Raw genomic sequence first — 18034 nt, 5'->3', positions numbered from 1 at the left:
TAGACATGTTGGATTAAGGGATCGTCTATTAAGAGATTTGATCACGAATGGTATGATAACCATAGATTTTGTAAGATCAAAAGAGAACCCAGTTGATCCTTTAACCAAAGGATTAACAAAGGAAGTGGTGGTTAACACATCTAAAGGGATGGGATTGAAGTCCAATCCATGAATCACTAATAATGGAACCTTGATTCAACGCTAGTTATAACAACAAGCCTTGAATTCAATGAGTAAAAGTACATTGATATAGTGGTTTGAACACTACAAAATATCCAAGAAGGTGTAGTGTGATTCTTCCTACTTGAAATTGGAAGGTTGAACTTAGAATTCTTAACAAGTTTTGTAAAATGCTACAAATGGCAGGGGCGTTAAGAGCTTGCCTAAATGAATGTTGGATTGATGGTATCCACAAAATTTTGGACTTAACTTTAAATACATTCATGAAATGGTAGGGATATAAGACCTAATATATCACTTGTATAAACAAATTGAAGAAAAATGAATCTGTGTGTGTTAATTTATGTAGCTTGTTGCATATACTCTTGGTTCAAAACTTGTATGCCAAGTAGTATTAACAGATTATAATCAATTAATACTAAGATGGTGGTTCGATCGAAAGATACCACTATTTATACATAGATTATCAAAACTTTTTAGTGATCCATAAAGAAATTTTCAATATATTGAAAATGGCAGGGGATTGTTGAAGAAATTTTCAAATATTGAAAATTTCAAAGGTCACACCTAGCAGCTTTCTACAATTTTGCTTGCAACCTTTCAAGTTTCAAATGATACAAGCATCATTTGAAGGGATGCATCTCCATACAAGTTTCTACCATTCAATAACCATCTAAGGGATATGACATTCTATATATGGATCAATTTGTGATTTTTTCACTACAGACAAAAAAGACTTACAAACTCTAGAAAAATTTCTACTCTTCTCTTCTTTGTTCTTTGGGGGTTGTAACAACTTAGTGCAAAGTTTGCAACCAAATTTCATCTTATCCTAGAGGATATTCGTCCTTAATCTTTTGCACAATATAGTGGACGAATAAAGTTTTAAAGACAGTGGTTTGCAGTCACGATTTGAAGCCTTTTTCTTGTTAGTTTTCTGGTCATTGTTCCAACACTCTCCACTGCTTAATACACAATTCGAGAGTCACAATCCAATTAATTAGACTCAACTTGGCATTGGTACAAAGTCGGGCGATAGCAATGCAAAATTCTGGCAGTAACTTGGACGTTTTACGTCTTTGAAAGTTATTAAAAACCAATTGTAAATATGTTTACAACTACCCAACTTGTGGTTAGAAATTCAGTGGGGGTAATGGTGCTAATCTCTTTTTCCTCTTAGCCTGATTGTCTTAAGCATTCTTTGATTTATATACATCACGTTGACCTCTAAGTCGAAAATTATCTTGCAAAGGCTCTTTACATTTTTTGATGGCTCAAATACATTCGTTTTTATTGAGAATTTTGATCAAAAGTTTGAAATTGATCTAAATCACTCCAGTTGTTTAAGAGTCATTTAGGTTTGTATTTTATCAATTATCTAAATATATTTTAAAACTATAATAATGGGTGATTTACAAATTTAAATATCTCTTAAGTAGCCTAAACAATTAGAGGAATTTGAGAGAATTTCAGATATTTTGTCAAATCTCTCATGCCAAACGCAACCAAAGAGCATTTGAGGAAATATAGAAGGATCAAAGAATGAGAATTTTTTTAAAGTGTTTCATGGAAAGGAATTTTCAAAACTTAGTACAAAATCGAGAAGTCACAATCCAAAAACTTTGGCTCAACTTAGACATTTCTACAAAGTCTAGGCTCACAACCTTGTTTGGATTGAGATTTTTTGCAGAAAAATGTTTATGTTTTTTGTAAATACTTTTCTTAATCATTTTCTACCTCACATAAATCAAATCGCTGCAATACATTTTTCTACAAAAACTCCAGAAAATAGCAATTCAAACAACTCAACTATGACATTTTCGTTTGTAAAAGAAATTAAAAACTTATTATGTTGGCCAAAAGTGATGCAAACACGAAGAACCAGTTCCCTTCCAAATCCAAAAAGATTTTGGGTGATTTAATCTTCACAAGCTGATCATGCTTAACAAGCTTTAATTGACTCCAATTTGTCCAAGTCGCATTGGTTACTTTGCTTCAGCTTATTGAGTCAAATGAAGAGTAGTTTCATTAGTAATTTTTCGTAGCTATTGAATTCGTTTGTTTAGGGTTGTTAAGCAAGGGTTTATTTGTCATTTATCTTGCTATTTTAGTTGTTAATTTTCAGCTTAATAATTCAGCCAGCATTGTTTTTGTTTAGCCGAAATTCTGGTTATTAGTTTTAGGGTTTAGTCAAGTCCAAATAGCATTACGGTTTGAGTCATTGTAAGGCTATAAATAGTCTTTCAACATTTATTGAATAATCAGAATTTTGTAGAAATTATGCGAGTTATCACTTTTTCTTTGTCCAAAAGAACCTTTCATGAATACTTGAGAATGTCTTGAGAGTATTCAATCGAACTTATCAATCAAGTATATACCTTGCTTGTGGCATTCTTCTACCTTGCAACTTTGGTTCGTTAATTCGATTAGTTACGGGTTGAGATTATATCAACATGTTTGTGACTTTTAGAATTAATTAGAGTCAAGTTTTCTGCTGCCAGACCATTGGTATTAATCGTCTAGGTCTGGGGCTTGTAAAATACGGGTTTCATCTTCGACGAGATTCGTATCATCTGGCATCAGAGTTGGTTGACAATACCAGGTTATATCCCTTTTTTTCTATTGTGTTTGAGTCAGCTTTTTCTTGTTTTCCAATTTAGATTCTTGTGTCAAAAAAAAATTGAGTCAATAGCGTTTCTTGCTATGCCTTGCTGTCGCATTTTTTGCTTGCTGTTCGTGTGTTTTCTTGGCTACCCGAATTCTCATTCTTGTTTGCATCATGATTTTTTATCTTGTTGGTGTCTTGTGGTCTTGTTTCGTGAGTCTTGAAATCGTTTTAGAGGGGAAAAAAAACCGGTCGTTAGTTTTGGTGGCTGTTTTACTAGTTTTGGTGAATTCGTGGCTGACCTTGTTGTTCTTGGGAAAAACGTTTGAAAACTCTTGAATTCTGGACAAAATCTTGAATTTCTTGAGTTCTTGGACTAAATTCCAGCAATAAACCTTGAATTTCTTGGGTTCTTGAAAATCTTGAAACCAACTTTCTAATTCTTGAACCCTAGTTCATCTTCTTGAAAGTTGAGAACTTGCGGTTGTTGAAAGTTTTGTGGCTATTGTATTTCAAATGATCAGCTTGAAAAAAAAAGGAAATCTGATCCGTGTAAAAAAAGGAAAAAGAAAGAAAGAAAAGAAAAGAAAAGGAAACGGATCAAGAAATCAAGAAGTAGCTGCAAATAGGAAACCAAATTGGAATTGGAGTGTTACCAATTCTGGTCACGTAACTTCTTGACCAATCTGGTTTATGTTTAGCCATCCAACACACACTTAGGAAAGCTATTGAAAACCACATCTTGCTTTCCAAGAGTGAACTCAAGCTTCCCAAAACAAATTTCTAGACCTCGTCGGCCAAGCAAGTTTCCAAACTTCAGCCGCACATACATACGAGTAGAGTAAATTTCTAGGATCCAAAATTTCTGCTTAAATCCGTGTCATGTCCAGCCATATAAATCTATGTTTTGAGTCCCTTCTTTCCAGTTTATATCCAGATTTAACTAGTTCAAGTAAGCAAAATCAGTCTTGGTTATCAATTCGTTGTTAGTTTCCTAATAGCGTCTAGTGTCAATTCTCTACTTTCCAAAGTCGTTAGGTGTTTTTGCAGCAAATAATTCTGGGAATTTTCAGCGTATTTTAGAGTCCTTTTTGAGTCATTATATTCCTTCATAATACCTCAAATTTCCAGCTTTCGAACGCCACATTCTTGCTGATTTCTTGGTGAAAGTTTGATTGAATCTCATTGAGAAATTCTGATTTCTTCAAGAGAGGTAATCAAATGACTTGAGAAGTGATTGGTGAGATCATTAGAGTGTTTAAACACTTGAGCGATACACGAGTGCGAGTGCATACATGTGAGGGTATGTTGTGAGGAAACTTTCCTTTGTTTCTTTGCTAACCTTTTTGCAGGTTAAGGATGTCCACCAATGGAAGTTTACACCATCGATGCTACACTTATGTTGGAATCCATATTGGGGGACCTTGAACGGAGGTTAGGCAAATCAGTCCAACTTATGCATAAAAAACTTGATAGAATTGAGAACAAATCTCTCAAGAGGAGGGGTTCCATTCAATCTAGCCATGCTAAAGTGTCAAACCATGAGTTTTGTACCCTCAAGAAAGAGATGGATCGTGATCGTGTACTACGAGCTTATGAGAGATACAAGAGCACTTGTGACGACTATATGGAAAACCAAAAGAGGACATGCCAAACATCTAAAAGGAGTTCATCATCAACCAAGTCAGCTTGTGCAATTGAAAGGTCTAATGACCATCGCGGAGCTGTGGAGCTTAAGAGTCCTTGCATTGGGTCAACATATGGTGAACTAAAGGAGAAAAGACCACTCAAGAGGGAAAAGGAGCCTACTACATCAATTTCTTCCAAGTCTAAGCATGTCAATACACCATCCATGGATGAAATATGGGATATTTACCAACGGTTGCTTCAAGAAAAACAAAAGAAAAGGCAAGTTGAAAGAATCAAGTTTGAGGAAATCGTAATAGAAGCTGCAAAGTGGGAAGATGAAGTTGTTAGTGAGAAGCGTGAGGTAAAAGTTGAGGAATCGCATGAGGAAAGATCCATGAGTGCTTCGACCATAGTGGTAAAATTTGAAGGAATTGAGCTAGAAAAAGAGATGAAAAATTCTGATGAGATGAGAGTTAAATCAAGTGAGCTAATTCTGAGTGAGAATGTGAGAGCTTATTGTTTTCCTAACCAACTTACCTTTGCTGTGTTTAGTGTTTTTTCTTTCGTACAGATTAAGCAAAGTCAAGTGAAGTTAGTCATGCAATGTCCCATTCCAAAGTCACATGTACAATTCACTATTTTCCATGGAGTTTGTCTTCTAAGAGATAAATCTATTTGGTATCACTTCATGGAACAATTTCAATTCAAATCTATCCGCACCATGGAGAATTAATTCAAACTCATCATGAAGGGAGAATTCCAGATCTTGATTCTCGTTTACTACCTATGGTTCATTCATCATCTTTACCTTCTTTTAAGTATAATTTCTGTCCTAACACCTATATTTCTTATGCAGATTAAAGAGCCAGCAATGAATTCTCAAGTTGAATCGATTGGTGGAAGGAATAATGAAGTGTCAAAGGGAGTTTTTGCATTTAACTCTTGTTCTATACCTTCTTACCACTTAACTATTGATGTTCCATTGCTTATTATCCAATTTCTGGTTCAAATCAAGTTGAGATTTATTTTGTTTTTGTAGGTTGTAAAGCTATCCAAAATTTTCTAGCTTTGATTAAAGAGTTGCAACCTGATTTCATCCTTGTTCCAGCTGCATGTTGTGATTTTTCATGCGTATTCACACATTCAAAAGCTGGTCACCACGAGTTCATTTTACCAACTTCAACTTGTGCAAGTTCATGTGATTCGTATGGAGTGGAATTCAATCGATTGCTGCCTCGTATATTGGAAGATGTGAACATGTGTGTCAATCAAGATCCGAATGTTGTTCTTACCTTGTTGATTCATGCTTCTACGGATATGCAACAAGATTGGTTCATTGTTCTATCTCCAGATGTGCAAGTTGTGCCAAACCAGCAACAACTAGTGATGAATTATACCACTTTGCACAATCAGATTCGGGATTTTTCTAGTTTCAGTCCAACTTTGACATTTCATGACAAAAGGCTGACTAGAGAGTTATGGAGTGCAACCTAGAATTCCTACAAGTTATACACAAGCTAGTTCTTATCTTAGCGAATGTCTTTGTTTGAAAGCAACTTGAGGCAAACCAAACGGAATATAGCTTGGCTCGTGATTCTTTATCTATTTCCAATGTTGCTGTCCTCTAAGCACACCGTCGATTTGTGGACAAATCGCTTTCAAGAGGAGGGGAATGATGCAACCATGAAGAACTGGTTCCCTTCCAAATCCATAAGGATTTTGGGCTACTAAATCTTCACACGCTAATCATGCTTAACAAGCTTTAATCGGCTCCAATCTGTACAAGTCGCATTGGTTACTTTGCTTTAGCTTATTGAGTCAAATGAAGAGTAGTTTCATTAGTAATTTTTTGTAGCTATTGAAGTCATTTGTTTAGGGTTGTTAAGCAAGGGTTTATTTGTTATTTATCTTGCTGTTTTAGTTGCTATTTTTAGCTTAATAATTCAACCAGCATTGTCTTTATTTAGCCGAAATTCTAGTTATTAGTTTTAGGGTTTAGTCAAGTCCAAATAGTATTATGGTTTGAGTCATTGTAAGACTATAAATAGCCTATTCTTTCAACATTTATTGAATAATCAGAATTTTGTAGAAATTATGTGAGTTATCACTTTTTTTCCTGTCCAAAAGAACCTTTCTTGAATACTTGAGAATGTCTTGAGAGTATTCAATCGAACTTATCAATCAAATATATACCTTGGTTGTGGCGTTCTTCTACCTTGCAACTTTGGTTCGTTAATTCGATTAATTATGGGTTGAGATTATATCAACATGTTCATGACTTCTAGAATTAATTAGAGTCAAGCTTTTTGCTGCCAAACCATTGGTATTAATCGTCTAGGTCCTGGGCTTGTGAAATACGTGTTTTGTTTTCGATGGGGTTCGTGTCAAAAAGTTTTCCAAACCACAAGCATATCGTATTTGAATCGGATACTTGTAACCTTTTATTTTGTGAAAAATAAGATACCTGCAATAATAAGTATTCTCTTTCTTCTCTTTTCTAACTTCTTCATTTGGGTTTAAGCAACCTTAAATTACGAACAGCATGTGAGACATATGGTTTACTTTACAAATTACCGAATAAAAAAATGAAGAAATAAGAATATTTTTTTTATACACTGTCAGTGAATGATTTTTTTTTTTTTTTACACAAGAAAGGTTAGATCATATCACATAGTATCAATTCAAATTTAGAACTCAAATTATGCGCATGAATCATTCGGTGACTTGCCCCGCCTGGTGAGAGGAGACGTCGTTCTGGATCGGTCAGGTATTCCAAGTTTGCGCAGGGTTAGGGTGTAGAAAGATAAGTTAGTGTTCAGGTTATTCTGATTTGGTTTCTCATGTATGACCTCTTCATATTCTATCAAATAAAGCTTTTCTTTTGAAAAAAAACATGTATCCATAACTACTTTTATAAAAAAATTACCACATTGTTAGTGCATAAAAAGTTAATCTAAGAAATAATAACTAGAATATTAGTCTCGTTAAAGCCTTAAAAATTAGACCTCTTGAATTCAAATCCCTCTACCCTCTTCAACTTCTTAAATCCCATGCCCCCGCTTGGAAAAAAAACCTGAATATTAGTCCGTGTCTTTCTATAATTACTTAAATTTGGGCTTTACAAAGTTCAAGGACAAAAAGATACTAAATTACGCATTCATGAAATTGTTAAGAAATAAATTGCGACTAATATTGCAGATAAATTGTGAAAACAGGTAACCTCTAGAATGGTTTGTTGGCGGGTTCTATTGAAATGGAAATATGTAATACTTCGTACCTCTAAGTTTTTCTTATTGTCTTTGATAGTCCCCTTTAGACAAGGGAAAATAATTGTCATGAAATGGTGACAATGTTGCTATTTTTTTTGCTTTTCTTTTTTCTCGTTATTTAAAAAACAATAGACTAATGGTCATGTTGCTCATCCAAAATTACTATATCCATGTATGTGTACATGTTAATGTAGTCCACGATTATATCCATGTTTGTATGTTCATTATTTACCAAACTGTAAATAGAGGTAAAAATGATGCAATATTATCCTTTCTTTAAAGATGAAAGAGACCTTTATTGGGAGAGAGCACAGCAGGGCCGGACGGGTTTACAGGGAAATTCTTTACCTTTGCTTGGGAGGTAGTGGCTTTGGATATATACCGTGCGGTTATCAGCTTTTTCTGCGGCGCTGAACTACCTAGGAGTATCACGGCTACTTCAATTGTGTTGTTACCCAAAGTGGAGAACCCCCAAGATTTCAAGCAATTTCGGCCAATCAGTCTATGTAACTTCACTAACAAAATCATTTCCAAACTATTATCGACAAGATTGGCGATAATATTACCCCGGATTATATCTCCACAGCAAAGTGGGTTTGTCCAAGGGAGGCAGATTACAGATAATTTCTTGTTAGCCCAAGAGTTAGTAGCGGATATTAAAAAATCAAATCGGGGTGGCAACGTGGTCATCAAGTTAGATATGATGAAGGCTTATGATAGAGTCTCATGGCCCTTTCTACTACAGGTGTTACGGTATTTCGGGTTCAGTGAAACTTGGATAGACATGATATGGCGCTTAATATCGAATATTTGGTTTTCGGTGCTTGTAAATGGCGGTTCACACGGCTTTTTCAAATCTTCACGGGGTTTACGGCAAGGAGATCCCATTTCACCAGCCTTATTCGTTATTGGAGCTGAGTTGTTGTCTCGAGCCCTCAACAAGCTACCCACACAGAGAGGATTTACTCCGTTTAAAGTGCCTCCTCATTGTCCTATAATTACGCATTTGGCATTCGCCGATGACGTGATTATCTTTTCTAGTGGCAGCAGGTCATCCCTACATTTGATTAAACGAGTTCTGGAAGATTATAGTGAGGTATCAGGTCAGCGGCTCAACCCTCAGAAGAGTTGTTTCCTTACTCATCCACGCTCACCAGCTCAGAGGACAGCGGTTGTTAACCAGGTATTGGGATATAATAGAAGAGTATTTCCGATACGGTACCTTGGTTGTCCCTTATATGACGGAAGGAGTAAGACGATTTACTATACGGATACATATAATGCGGTGGCGAATCGCATTTTGTCTTGGAAGAACCAGATTTTATCGTCAGGGGGCAAGGTGGTATTGATTCAGAGCGTGTTAGCCTCTATGCCAATTCATTTGCTGGCAGCCGCGTCCCCTCCAAAAGGGATGTTGATGGCCCTAGAGAAATTGTTTGCCAAGTTCTTGTGGGGATCCTTGAATTTGGGGAACAAGTACCATTGGATCAGTTGGGCAGATCTGTGTCGGCCGAAGGATGAAGGGGGTGTAGGCCTGCGGGGGTTGATGCAGGTCTACGACTCATTTTCCATTAAACTCTGGTGGAAATTCCGGCAACAGCAATCATTATGGGCAAAGTTTATGCTCCAAAAGTATTGTGCAGGGCAGCACCCTTGTCTTGCTGATATTGGTCATCGGGGATCCCAGGCTTGGAGGAGGATGGTCACAATGCAGCGTTTTGGGGAGGAGAATATTACTTGGATAGTTCGTGAGGGTGCTTTGGATTTTTGGCATGACAATTGGATGGGGTCAGGAGCGCTTTGCAACAAGGTGGATGTCTTCCATGATCATTCCGTGGTTGATTTTGTAGATCGACGGGTCTGGAATGTGGGCATGCTCCATCAATTCTTAGATGGAGAACTGGTTAGGCAGGTTCTGGAGCTTGATCCTCCTTCAGGTAGGGGCAATGACAGAATGGTGTGGACATTAACGAACTCGGGTGTTTTTTCCACTGCATCGGCTTACTCATTGATCAGTCATTCCAATGACACCTCTTGGCTTTTTGCCCGTATATGGCAGCAAGGCCTTCCAGTCAAGATCTCTTTTTTTATGTTACGACTACTACAGGGGAGGCTCCCTCTTATGGATCGACTAAAGAGGTTTGGGGTCTATGGCCCATCTAAATGCTTCTGTTGTCAGAACCCTCAGGAAGAGGCCTTGAATCATGTATTTTGCTCAGGAGAAGGGGCACGATCGGTCTGGCGTCACTTCGAGAGTACTGTTGGTGAATTTAGTGGGGTGCATACAACACGTCACATGGTGTGGTCTTGTTGGGTAAGGAGGGGAACTAATGACCGTGTAAAATTTTTACAAAATATACTTCCTTCGGTAGTATGCTGGGTTTTGTGGAAAATAAGGAATGAAGGGGTGTTTGAAGATCGGAAGATGAGGATAAGGGATACGGTGACTCGGATTGTTCAGCTTCTTCATGATTTTCTTCAATCACGGTTCCCGGGGGTGCAGTGTTCTGCTCCTACATGGGAAGGGTTACTTCTCGAGTTGGGTAGTCATCAAAGGCGGATGATTATTAAGCCAGTTTATTGGGTAACTCCGTGTGGAGGTTATAAGTTGAACTCAGATGGATGCTCTCGGGGAAACCCAGGAAGGAGTGGGGGGGGTGGACTTGTGCGAGACAGTCGAGGAAATTTTGTATTTGGATACGCGGAGCCCTTCGGAGTGATAACTAGCATGCAAGCAGAACTTCGAGCGTTGTTATGGGGAGTTAGACATTGTGTGATTCGAGGGTACTTGGAGTTACACTTAGAGGCAGATTCTTTCACCCTGGTTCAGATTGTTCAAGGGACTAGTGCGTGTCCTTGGCGTCTACAGAGAGATCTGGATGAGTTGATGATATTCAAGCAGTCTTTCCAATCCATCACACACTGCTACAGAGAAGCAAACACACCGGCAGATCATCTGGCAAATTTTGGTGCTGATGCTTGCGCAGGTCATGTGTTTAATACATTTTCAGATTTACCACTATTGGTCAGGGGGGCTATTAGATTAGATCGATTGGGACTTCCTACGTTTCGTACACGGTGTCTGGCATGAATGGGAATAAGAAGCAAAAAAGACCAATGCAGGTGAAAGTGACAAGATTAACCGCTGAGCTTCAAGGATCAACATTCAGATTCACTGGAAGACATCCTAATATGGACAACGGAAGATTTAATCTTAGTATCAGATTTTCAGTGCTTAATCCTTCGCTATATTGTATATTTATTGTCAAATTGTGGTTTGATGGCAGGGAGTTTCGTCCTTTTATAAGGGGAAATTCTGCCGAAATTTTTATAAAATAATAAAATTTTATGAAAAAAAAAAAAAGAGGTGCGTTGCCTACAAAAAAAAAAAAAAAAAAAAAAAAAAAAAAAAAAGAGACCTTTATTAACTTTGTCTCTTTTGTCCCAATTTTGCTTGATTTTATATATCTAGGAAGAAAAAGACTTCTGTGGTCTCACTTATGGTATGTTCATTGACCTTCACATCTCTGAATATTCATTTACCGTATGCTACTATTTTGTACGAAAGTTGAAGTCCAAAATGATTATGTCATTGGAAAAATAGACATATAAATTGCATCTTTTATGTTATAAAAATGCTAATATCTTACCCATCTTACCCATCCCCTTTTAGGTCAAAGTTTCACTCTTTACTTAACTGTATACATGCTATGTGACTTTGTTATAGGGTTTGGTAATATGCATTACTATGCCTCATTTGTTAATAAAGTGATGCCTATCGTTCAATTTGACATGATATGAAATGTGTCATGTGCTAAGTCTACAGCATTTTGCTGCATTTTTCTATTTAATACAAGTGTTTGGATAGCACAATTATCTCATATAATATTTCGCTTGTATCATAAATACATTTTCCAACCCACCTTTTTATATTTCTAATTACCTTTTTATCTCACATACATCACATAACAAAAAGTGCTACAGTAATTATTCCAAATAATATTTCAAATAATACTCTATCCAAAAAAATGACTGCATAAATTGCTCTTATGTTATCTGAACTGTCATTGATGATTGGCTGAATAAATTGTTGATCACTTTATGGAGTCATAATGAACAGTATATAGGCCTTGTTCTAGTTCGGTTTAGATTTTTATAAAATTTGATTATAGAAAGTGATTATAGAAAATAATCAAAATCAGTGAAAACAGTTTTTTAATTGATAATGGATTTTAACTTTTTTTTTAACTATTAAAACGTTGCAATGTAATCAGAATACATTACTTCATAAATTTAGTTATACGACTTGTAGGGTTAGATGCGCTTTTAGTAGTGAAGATTCAAATTTGGTGTTTTTAGAATAATTTTTATGTTCTATAAAATGAAATATAAATTATTAACTAAATAGAGGAAAAAAAAAAACACACATTTCAAAAGTTCAAAACCATACATTATTCAATACAATAAGTGGATTCTCAAGTATGTATCCAACCAACACACTTAAACACCTAATAAGTACTTTAATTGAAAGTTTCACTACATCAAAGTGCTTTCGATAAATCACTGCAACTTCAAACGAGCACTAAGTGAACCAAGATGTGCCTACTTTAGCCTGACGCTCCCCGAGGATGTGTTTGACATGATATCTGGAAATAGTGGAACAGAAAGGCTGGACTTAATGAGCTCAACAATGGAGTCATTTACTCGGAATGATCTCGTCAACACACCATCGGGAACACTAGGCGTGGAATTGAAGAGAGCATGAGCCATATACTGAGTTGCTGGTTGTTGACTGTTGTAGCCTGCATAAAGGAGAGCCCTTCCCTCCCCAACATTGTATACAAAGTGCACCAAAGCCTGAGGGATCACAACCAACATTTTAGGGGTCATAGTCTTATAGAATAAGATATTATCAGTGGTTATAAAGCCTGCAATGACTTTCCCCTTCATCAATAAAAGCATCTCAGTCGCCCGGGGGTGTGTGTGAGGGGCAGCAACTCCTCCTTTGAGAAGCTGTATTTGAATCATGGCTACTCCAAGAGTGTTTACCGCCGGGAAATAGTCAACATGTGCTCCGGAGGCTTTCATTCCATCGGCATCGAACTGTCTGGTATCGTTGATGAACCCTTCGTAGAAGAAGTCGTCTGCAGTTACATTATCAGGGTTTTTGCAAGGATAGCCATTCAAATATATATCTGAACTTAAATCCGCGATGCAGTAATCTTGTAATGGAGATGGATCAGCACCATAACAAGGCATTACTAGTGATAGAAGCACTATTATGAAGAACATGACAAGATGAAGGTAGGAAAAGGACTGGGCCATGTATAGAGCTTATATTTGTCTGTTATTCAGTTCTCTTAACTGATGCATGTACTATTGTACATTTGTACTTAGCCGGTTAGCCCGTACTATCTATTTATAAGATTGAAAATTTTAGACTAAAGCCGCCTGTCAAAATCTGTCCATTGCTCGAACGTGCATGCATGCACGCACCAATAAATTTTGGTGCAAACTAACGGTATTTCTAGGTAGGATTCCTGGTCATTGCCACAACGGTCTTCAAGGTACATTTCAATTTTCAACTTAACTAGGTAAGTACCACTATTTGAGTAGGACCGGTAAAATTATGTAAATATACCAATAGTTACAACCACGATTCTGTTATCTAATCGGAGCTATTTCAGGTATCTTACCAGTTGTTGGGAAGGACCGGTAAAATTATGTAAATATACTAATAGTTACAACTTAGAACCATGATTCTTGTTATCTAACTGGAAGTATTTTAGGGAGTTTTGAGAAAATGGAGCATGATACCTTATCTTGGGTAGGACCGGTAAAATTATGTAAATATACTAATAGTTACAACCATGATTTTTGTTATCTAACCCGAAGTACTTTTGAGAGTTCTGAGAAAATGGAGGATAGAGATATCTTAGTGCATATAAGCATGGAAGTATACCTTAAATCATTCTTTCCTCTCAATATTCACATTGAAAAAGCTAACGTGGAAAAGATATTCATTTCTGGCTGAAGTGCTTATATTCATTGTTTTTTGCTTTTAGTTGCTTATAAACACAGCTCAAAAACACATTATTTAAAGCACAAAGTAGTATAGCTTTAAGATATATTAATTTTATGTTCGTGTTTTCTCTACTTTTTGGTCGATATTAGTGAAATGGTGTCTTTTATTTTTCTTTATTTCCTCAAAACTAAGTCAAATAAAAGGTTTCCAATATTTTAGTACTTTATTTCCTCAAAGTAAAATAGTGTCTTTTATCTATCAAAGATTGATTGCCAATACAATGTCTTTGCACTGAGAAGAATAGTCGAATACAATATGTCAATCAATTTTGATCTTAAAATTTACAAAGTACTTAGAATTCTCATCTGTGAAGTTATCACACAATATGGTGTCAAACCATCCAAAGGAAGAAGAACAAACAACTCCGACCGTTATTCTCCCATCAATACAATCCATGTACTCCTAAAAACTTTTAAGTATGTGTTTGGTTCCATGTACACAAGAAGACTAACTCTAGCATGTACCTTGTACCTTGTATAGAAATCAAGGAACTTAGTCATTTTTTAGAAAAGACTCGTGCCAAATGTACAAATTGTTTCTACTATTATTAGTGATGTTCGTGGAGCAGTTGGGTCTTAGAGGGGAATAACTAGAACAAAGGACAACTGGGACCTGGTAATGGAGTGAGATATATCTCATAAATGGTTTAAAAGTGGTTGGTTTTTCTATGTTTTCTGTTGATAGATACATGTAATAGCTACAAATGGAATTATTCATGTGCTATGTCCAAGTATCCTGCTTGATTTGTACAATCTTATTGGCTATATCAATGAAGAAGATCTTTTGCCCCAAAAAAAGAGTATATTTACTTCCTCTTCCTTGCAAGGATTTACTGGGTCATTTTTTAACATATATTTGCATGAAAATTTGCCTTTTACACTTTCATGTTATTTTTTTTAATGATTACAATCTTGATGATGAATCTCTTGTATGTTGCAAGAGTGGTGACTTTGGTTACTTGTTTCTGGAGTTGTAAGAGTGGTTTGTGAGTTATGATATTAATCACAGCATAATACTAAGTTCAGCTAAAATGTCTATATCAGGATTCTTTATTTGGTTGGACTATAGAAGATATTAAATAACCTAGTTAGGTACTCAAAATCTGAACTTGTTCAAATGCTCCACAACAGGATTCTACTTTTGCTGAGAACATTAATTAGCATCGGCTTTAAAGTTGTGAGGAAGAGAGATAATTCAAAATGGTCCAAAAAAATTCTTTGAATTTGTTTTCATCGGATAATTTTCATCAGATAATTTTCGTCATATGGCACATTTTTTGTGTGATCATGCTAGACAGTCTACTCGTTGTGGATTGTTAAAAACCAAGAATTAGACTTTTGACAAATATATTCATTTAGTGATACTTGTTCCTGAGAAATTCACTCGTTGCTTCGCAAGGCCAAAAACAAATTAGCCAGCATGATTTTCTCTTCCACAATCTAGATACTACTATTGAGAATTTAACATGGTGGAATTTATCGTGCCACGCAAGAATTATCAATCTAGGAATATTTTTTTTATGGAACACTAAGAATTATTAATCTAGAAATATTTTAGTATTTTAGTTGAATTTTCACGGGCCATATAGTGTAAATTGAATATTCGACTAAGTTGGCTGTCACATATGGGAATTGAATTACTGTTTCTTATACCGTTCCAGTTCATGGAACCAATTGTCCTATGGTATTCTTAAGATAAGATCTTATAATTATACTAAAGTGTTACAATCTTCAGGGCCTGTTCTTACTATCTGATGGTATTGTCACATTAAGATTTTTTTAGGGCCTCGCAACTATTCTGTGGTGGGCTTGCTAAGATTTCTATTTTGCAAGTAGTCGTATCTGAAGAACGTAGAAACGATTTTTGTTAGTGCCAGTGGATTTCGTTTTTGGTTAACTTGATTCCTGGCTTCACTTTTAGTTACTCTCATCTCTTGAAAGATGTGGCTACCCAGTCATCATTACCTTGTTTTCTTACTACTTGCATCTAATTGTTATAATAATGCTGCAGTATATTGTGAAAATTTGCAAGTGTCTTGAGTATGAAATCTGGTGGTTACCTTTAGGTGTTGCTTTACTGAGTGGTCTTCTTAGCTGCAATGAAGCAGTGAAACATTTCTTTATAGCTGATGAAATGACTGTTCTCTAATTTCTGTTGTTTTTCTTCGTGATCTGAAATCTGTTTAATGTTAGTAGTATCCACGGTTCAAAGTCTCGGCTGAAACCGAAATGACTCGGTCGAGTCGTCACCGGAACGGACCCTTTTGATACGATACCGGAACGAGATGATTCCAAAATACTTGACTCGCCAAGAACTCGGCCGAGATGTCTCCGATACGGATAATCTCGGCCGAGTCGACTCGAATCATCCCGAATCAACTCGCAAATTTACATTTAACAGATTTTCTTTTGCTAATTTTTTTTATTATTTTTGTTTAGCATATTTTTAAATATTATTTATAATTTTTTTAGAATATTAAATATTCAAAATTTGCATATCGCCGAAATCGTGACAAATATGCCCAAACCGATATAAAATGGTTCGAGGCATGACACCGACCGCGAACACAACTTTGAACCATGGTAGTATCACATTGTCTACACCAATTCCATGCGCTTCCATTTCAACCTGTAATATGAATTTGGTGTATTACTTTTGGGCAATGTGCAAATGCTTGCTTAACTACCAACTTATTTGTCTATTGACGGCAATCATTAGATTCTAACAATTAGTCAAACCTTCTTCCTATCCGACTTCATCTTCCAAATTTTCTTTTTCTTGAGATAATTCTACTTTTTATTATTTACTTAAAAAAAGAGAAAGGAACTTGTATAATTTGAAGGGACAAATCACTGGGCTTTAAATAACCTTGGGTAAGTCTCCTCTGCTTTAATAACATATTGAGAAATTTTGGGTTGCATTGCTATATTTTGAGCATCTGGATAAAGCATCATCTTTCGCACTCAAATTTCCCTACCCATTCGTATTTCTTAAATCACATTCCTTCCTACAGGAAAATTTTAAAGTAATAATGGAAAATGATCGTCACCTCAAAATCTCCGATAACATGAGTGTAGCGCTTGGGAATACCACAGCAGCATCCCTTGAGTTGTAGAAGTCTACATAAATTAGTGAGGCCAAGAATCAATAGCAGATTTTTCAGTACAGTGGATAATGTTACGCATATATATTCCCCAGGTTTTGAATAACACGAAAGGATCAAACAAAGCGAAGTGTCATTACAATAATTAATACTTTGCAGGACAAAGAACTAGTACAAGAAAAAAACTCTGAAAGAATAATAAAGGCAAGTGATATTGGCATTGCGACAAAAGCCCTGGGCACTCCACCTTTCTCAAAATTGATAAAAATAACCCAATCTCCCATAACCCGGACTCTAACAATTTAAATATCAAAATTACCTTGAGGGCATTATTTTTAATGACCACTTTGCATTACTTTCGCCGAAACCCCTACACTGCTGACTATAAAGTGTTAGTTTTTTTTTTTTTTTTTGAAAAATAAACCTCCAACATTGTTGAATGTTGTAATAACCTACCTAAAAAATAATCATCAAGCTCCTAACCAATAGACAACTCTCAAAAAAAAAAAAGAAGAAAGATCTTATAGTCCTTTTTTTTGTACAAGTAGAAGGGTTCGAATCTAAAATCTCTTACTTAAACTTCCTCTCTCCAAACCATCCAACCTATCTCTCCCCCCAAAACCTAATAGTTTACTCAAGTACTACTAAACAATAGATCATCAGTATTAGGAATTTTCTTCATCACTAGTTGTACAACAATTTTTTTTTTTTGGTGCGTATTTGTATTACAATTTAAGGCTAATCTAACAATAACGAGAACTAAGTGAATTCAAGAGATAAAGTAGAGAAAGTTACTAATAAATAAATAGAGGGCAATTTTTATTGGTTTTTGTATCATTTTATTAAGCAAAAAAGAAGGGTTGGAGTGCTTGCAACTTTTTTTTGGAGTGTCATTTGTTATAATTAATAAATAGTCCTACAAAATTTTACCTTTCTGGGTATACCAACGAAGGAGAGAGAAGGAGCCAGTTTGTTTGTGGGGGGGGGTGGAATGTATGCTCATAAAGAGGTCCAACTCTATTATCATCCACTGAAACTACTCCTTTGGTTTGGTGTCAAGAAATGGGAACGAATACGAGTACCTGCACCAACAACGTAAGCCACTTGCATCTCTTATATAAGTCCTAATATTAATTATTAGTCATCGTTCTGTTATATAGTCT

The 18034-nt window shown here is 35.9% G+C and overlaps 1 protein-coding gene across 1 annotated transcript; it reads right to left on the bottom strand.

Annotated features, from left to right (window-relative positions):
* Positions 1 to 12285: 12285 nt before the first annotated feature.
* LOC140005631 (germin-like protein 1-1) lies at positions 12286 to 12942 on the bottom strand. The gene has a single exon (XM_072046648.1). The coding sequence runs from the start codon at positions 12940 to 12942 to the stop codon at positions 12286 to 12288; it is 657 nt and encodes a 218-aa protein (XP_071902749.1).
* Positions 12943 to 18034: the final 5092 nt, after the last annotated feature.

The sequence above is a fragment of the Coffea arabica genome, chromosome 4e (genome assembly GCF_036785885.1).
Source record: "Coffea arabica cultivar ET-39 chromosome 4e, Coffea Arabica ET-39 HiFi, whole genome shotgun sequence".
In the NCBI taxonomy this organism is placed as follows: domain Eukaryota; kingdom Viridiplantae; phylum Streptophyta; class Magnoliopsida; order Gentianales; family Rubiaceae; genus Coffea; species Coffea arabica.
The sequence above is the reverse complement of the archived record's forward strand: the minus strand, read 5'-3'. Positions and strand labels throughout refer to the sequence as shown.